This window comes from Chrysochloris asiatica, unplaced genomic scaffold (assembly GCF_000296735.1).
Source record: "Chrysochloris asiatica unplaced genomic scaffold, ChrAsi1.0 scaffold00024, whole genome shotgun sequence".
In the NCBI taxonomy this organism is placed as follows: Eukaryota; Metazoa; Chordata; class Mammalia; order Afrosoricida; family Chrysochloridae; genus Chrysochloris; species Chrysochloris asiatica.
In genome coordinates this window covers 17,998,015-18,004,214 of record NW_006408542.1, presented here as the reverse complement: position 1 = coordinate 18,004,214, position 6,200 = coordinate 17,998,015, and the positions used below count along the sequence as shown (strand labels likewise).

General features: G+C 36.6%; 1 protein-coding gene across 1 annotated transcript in view; it reads left to right on the top strand.

The window, feature by feature from the left end:
* SRBD1 (S1 RNA binding domain 1) overlaps positions 1-6,200 on the top strand; it is a 352,160-nt gene that overhangs the window by 84,163 nt on the left and 261,797 nt on the right. The window contains exon 10 of the mRNA XM_006839417.1: positions 3,417-3,524. Coding sequence (XP_006839480.1) covers positions 3,417-3,524 — 108 coding nt within the window. The remainder of the gene's footprint in view (positions 1-3,416; positions 3,525-6,200) is intronic.

The following is a 6,200-nucleotide window of genomic DNA, read 5'->3' as shown; positions in this document are numbered from 1 at the left end:
TGATAGTTTACATGGGAGAACATTAGCTTTACTGATGTATACTGTTTCATTGCCATGGTTACAATCCCCTCCATGCATCATCAACCAACCAAAGGGTGTAACCCGCAAGCCTTCCCCCCATCCTCAGCACACAGCCCCTCTCCCTTTCTGGGTCTGGAGTGCCCAGCAGCTCCATCTTTCCATATCATCGTCTTTTCCTCCATCTCTGGCATCACTGTTTCTCTGGGTAGGGTTCTACATTCCGTTCTTCTCCCTTGATGTTCCCAGGGACCTCCGCTCCTAGATTGCAAAGTCAATCACTCCCCTCTTTTTGCTACAAAATGTCTACCTTTACATTTCCAACCTTTACAGTCAGTCATTCCTGATAGCAATTATTCACCATTGTATAACAAGAAACCTATCTGCATCTCCTTTCATCAGCCCAGCCCAGACAGATTGGGTACTACTCTCAGTGCAGCTTCTACCTTCCTCCATGTCCTCTAGATCTAGGCCCCCTCTTGAGAGCTTGTAAGCCAGTTACTTCTTTTTGAGCACCGCTTTTGTCTCAAAGGTTTTGGTATTTGTGTTTTCTTTCTCGCTTAATTAAAAGAGTTGTTCTTTTTTTCTCTCATTAGTTTGTATGCAGAATCAGTTTCCATATATTTTTTTCTTCCTTTTTTGATTTCTAACTTTATAACATTGTGATCTGAGAAGATGCTTTGTAGTATTTCAACATTTTTACATTTACTCACGCTTGTCTTATGACCTAACATATAGTCTGTTCTGTAGAATGTTCCATGTGTTCTGGAAAATAATGTATATTGTGTTGTTAGTTGAAGTGTTCTGTGTATATCTATTAGTGGAAACTGATGGTGTTATTTAGTTCTTCTGTGTCTTGGTTGAGTTTCTTTGTAGTTGTTCTGTTAGTCTTTGAAAGTGATGTATTAAATTATCCTACTATTGTAGGGGGAATCCTGGTATGGCACTGTGGGTTAATGCATCAGACTACAAAGACGCTTGAACTGCAAGGTCGGCAGTTAAGCTGACTTGATGGCACTTAACAACAACAACAACTATTGTAGGGAACCCTGGTGTGGTGCTGTAAAATAATCACTGGAATGCAAGGTCAGTGGTTCAAACCTATCAGTAGCTCCTTGAAAATCCTATACGTGGTCTCTATGAGTCAGAACCTACCTGACAGCACTCAACAACAACTGCTACTATTGTAGAGTTGTCTGTTTCTCTCTTTAGTTCAGTTTTGTTGTTGTTAAGTGCCATCAAGTCGATTCCGACCCATAGCCATCCTGTATGGGGTTTCCAAGAAAGCAGCTGGTGAGTTTAAACCACCAACCTTGCAGTTCAAATGACTTTGCAGTCTGACGCATTAGCCCACAGCGCCTCACCAGTACTCCTTAGTTCTATTTGAGTTTGGTTTATGTATTTTGAAGCTCCTTTTGTTACTATATAATGTACACCCTTGTCTCTTTTGCTGATTTTTGCCTTAAAATTTGTTTTGCCAGAAGTTAGTATTGGCACTCCTGCTCTTTTTGATTGCTATTTTCTTTTTTCTTTTAAGTTTTTATTGTGAATTGAGTGATAGTTAAATGGGAGAACATCAACTTTACACTCTTCCTATCGTATTTTGTTTCATTGTAACGACTACAATCCCCTCCATGTATCATCATTCAACAGCATTTGCTTCTGTTCCCTCTTTTTTTGGATGTACACTGAAGCACTCAGGAATATATAGTCATTCAAACAACCGAAGGGCATACCTTGCAAGCCTGCCCCCTAGCCACCAGCACACAGCCTCTCTCCCTCCTTGACTCTAGAGTCTCCAGCCACTCCATCTCTTCACGTCATCGTCTCAATTGCCATTTTCTTGATGTAGTTTTTCCAGCATTTGATTTATAACCTATTTTTGTCTTTGTATCTGTGGTATGTCTCTTGTAACCAGCATATTGATTCTCCTTTTTATTCATTTTGCTACTCTCTGTCTCTTGACTGGTTTACATTCAGTGTGGTTATCATTAGGTATGAATTTAGTGCTGTCATTATGCTGTATTATTGTTTCAAGTAATTTTCTGTGCTGGCTCAATTTATTTGTGGATTTTTCTTCTTTATTTCCTTTGTTGTTATTGTTTGAAAATTCCTTAAGTCTTTATATGTTGTGCTGTGGCTCTGTGGTACTAACCACAGGTTGTCAGTTTGAGCCCTCCAACTTCTCTACAGGAAAAGGTGAAGCTTTATGTTCTGCAAATATTTATAGCCTCCAAAACCCTATAGAAGATTACTGAGGTCGAAATGGCTTAACAACAACAACAACAAATCTTTCTTTCTTTCTTTCTTGAAATGGGTGAAGGTTTACAGATCACATCATCAGCTTTACATTCAACAATTTGTGCATATTTTGTTTTATCTTTTGATTGCAGTTTTTTCAAAGCGGGAATTTATCTCTCTTCCTTTCTTGGTTTCCTGTTTCCATTTCTCCTTCTTTCCTCGCCCTTCTTAAATGTGCCCTTGGATAAATCCTGCCCTTTTGATCTCAAATGATTGGTTATTCTAAGTTGTGTGTACTTACCCAGTTGTATTGTTCTCTTTATAGACATATCTATTGTTTGGGTGAAAGGTGAGTTCATTTCTAGACCCATTCTCTCGGGATTCCACTAGTCTCTGTCTGACCAGTAAGCCTGGTCTTTAAAAAAAAAAAATGTTTTTTATGATTTTGATTTTTGTTCAATAGTTTTCTTCCATTCTATCCAGGACCCTCTAATGTGATCCCTTTCTAAACTTCTAATTCTAGTCTCAGGGTTGTGGAAACTGATGTTCATATGGTCCATTGGACTGATTGTTTTCATGTGTCTTCAGAGGAGTTAGGGCTGAATTTGTTTGTGATTTTTCTCTTAGAATTTTCCTTCTGTGTCCACAGAAATTTGTGTCCTCTAGCATTTGTATTCTGAGGTTGCTGCAGATGGTGCTTGATAAAGCAGTATGGCCTGAGTCAAAGAGTACATTCTACTAAGGATGGCAAGGGGCAGGGGTAAAACAGAGTTTCTCCTTTGCTCAGTTTAGTTTAACTCTCAGGAAGAAGTAAGTGGGAAAAGAAGGAAACAGTACTGTAGTAATTTCTTGATGATTTTCTTACATCTTAAGATTTTGGTCATTATTAATGTTTTGGAGATTCTTCTCAGACAAGAATTTTTTTACTCTCAAGTTTTATGTCTGATCATAGTTACCAGGTTTTTAAAAATAAAAATTCCAGATGTCATAGTAATAATTTCCAGACACCACAGCCTCTTCTCACAGATTATGTTACTTTGGCCTCAATAAAGGTTTTTCCCTCATCTCTGTTCAACTCTTTCTCCTCTTTTCCAGGAGCCCTTTCATGGTCTTATTATTATCATGCCAGTATTAGTAAGTGTTGTTTTGTTTTGTAGGTGGAGACCACGTGGTTTTGCAAGGCCAGAGTTAATGAAGATCTTACACACTTCACTGGATGATTCCTTTAAACGTCTTATTTATCCTCTCCTCTGTAGAGAGTTCAGGTATTCCTATTGTCTTGTTCAATTTTGTATATTGTTTATTATTACATATGGTGCTAGACTGATTAAATATAAGTGTAACTTAATGTGGTTAATATTTGTTGAACCATTAACCAATCCAAGGAACTGAATCACTAAGTCTTAAATTTAAGTGTGGGCTTTATTCTGTAGATGCAATTTGTTGCATAAATCTTTTAAGATCATACAACATAGCTCTTGATTACAGACACACTTCTTATGTTTTGACCACTTAATGTGTACCCCTTCTAGTTCTGCAATACTAGGTTTATAACTTTGATAACCAAATGAAACACATGGTTTTACTGATGAGAGAACTTAATGGAGATGCTATTTGGAGGCAGTTTTTAGAGGTAAGAAAGCCAAAGAATGCATAAAGGAATCAGTGGAGGACATGATGAATTTATTATTATGAAGAAGTAAAACTAATATATGAGGGAACTTCAGAAACTTCATTGAAAAATGGAATTAAAATACCAAGGAAATAAGAACCATAGGGAGGAAGTGGAATAACTGTTGGTACATGGAGGGGATTGTAATCATTGAGATGAAACATACTTATGAGTTGCTGAATGTAAAACTGATGATCTACTATGTAAACCTTCACTCAATTCACACAAAAAAAGATTCCAATAACAAAAAAGACAATGAAATTTTCCCGAAAAATTTTAAAGCCTCCTTGTATATTTTTGAAACTCCAAATAAGCGTTGCTTGAGGTGAATAATTATGACAAACAATAAGCAAATATTAGATCACTAAAGTATTTGTCTAAATAGATTACAAAGATTAAGACTAGCAGAAATGAAAAACTTGTAAAGAAGAGAAGAGGAAAATTGTTAGGGGAGGAGATGGGAAGAAAAGTTCCTTCTGGCTTTATTCTAGCCTTTGCTTTGGTAGTCAGCTTTAGAAACTAGTCATTCCTTTACACATCTCTTTCTCTGTGCTGTGCATTCTCTTCATTCTCTCTTATTCAGTAGGTTTTGGCAAAGTTTACCTGGAACTGTAGTTTTCTACAACTAGTCCTGTAGAACAACATTGTGCTTGGAAAAGGAGATGGACAGTAAAAGAGAGGACTCTCAGTGAGATGGATTAACACTAGGTTGCAATCATGAGCTCAGACACTGGAACAGTTGTGAGAATGGTGCAGACTGGACAATGTTTTGTTCTGTTGTACGTTGGGTTGCTGTGAGTTGGAACCAGTTTTATGGCATTTAACAACAACTTCGACTTCTAGCATGTCTTCAATATCACTACCATTTTTAGCATATAGTGCAATATATGTTTGTCACCTTCTGTATTGCTGGACTTGATCATTCATATTAGAGGTGCTCAGTGCAGGGAATGAGTCGTTAAATTGTAAAGTGCCATCGAATCAGTTCTGACTCATAGCAACCCTGTATAGGGTTTCCAAGGAGTGGCTGGTGAGCTTGAACTGCCAACTTTGCAATTCATACTGGCCTTGCAGTCCAGCGCTTTAGTACATAGAGCCATGCCAGGTAGATACTATTAAAAGGACCCATATCATAGCTTTGATGTCCATCTTTTTATTCAAGTCGTTTCATTTCTGGTTTCATTGTTTTTAGTCCAAACATCTCCTATAAATACTACTTCTTTTGAAATCGTACTCATTTTAAGTCTGCGTGAAGTGACATTCTTGTTTTGAATGCTGGGACAGAAACTTTAAATGTAAAAGACGTGGTTCTGAATAAAAGAGAAAAAGAGAATTATTTAAAATTTAATTTCCTTTTACATGCTTTCCCTTTATTTTGTTTTCTCATGTTGCATAAAATGTCCAGTGATGCTTTTGACATTTGTGCATACATTTGATTTGAGTTGCTTCACTATATGTGGAATGATTTCATTGAGATTTGATGTAAGCAGTTTGGTGTGGAATTGTTTAATGTATAATCCTTTTCTGACTTCCATTAGCAGTGGGCAAGTGAGAGCACTTTTCTCCGTTTTTTCAAAAATGCCTGTGGTTTGAAAAAATGTATCTTATTTCAGGACATAAGTTGGTTTGCAGACATTGTCTGCAGATGTGTCTTTTGATGGAAAAAGTTGTTATTACCTGAATTGCAGTTGAATGGAAAAAACTCACAATTGAGGTGTTTTTTTTAAAAAGAAAATTACTTAATTTCTCTAATTAAAAAGAAGTTTTTCCTAATTGTAGAAAATGTGGAAGAATTTGCAAAGTAAAAAGAAAAGCAAAACCTATAATTTTGTTATCTAGACATGACTGGTGCTAATGACACTTTTCATCTTGCATGTTTGGGTGTGTATTAAAAGAGATGATACATAATGTATTGCACAACCCATCCTCTGATGGTTGCCTAGTATTTTGTCTTATGAATATATAATTTTCTTAAACGCTTTCCAGTTAATCATTGTTTCATGTTTTTGCTATTACAAATACTGCTTTGGGGAACATCTTGGTGGTAATATTGTCATGTACATCTCTGGTTATTTCCTTTTGATTATAACTTTAAGTAGAATTTTTGAATCAAATCATAGCAAAGTGTTCAGTCCCCCTGGCTCCAAAAAAACAAAAAACAAAAAAGGTTCAAAGAAGAGTAGCTGTGGTACAGTATTGGGTTACCAACTGCAAAGTCAGTTTGAATCTACCAGCCGCTTGGTGGAAGAAAGATGAGACTTTCTGCTCC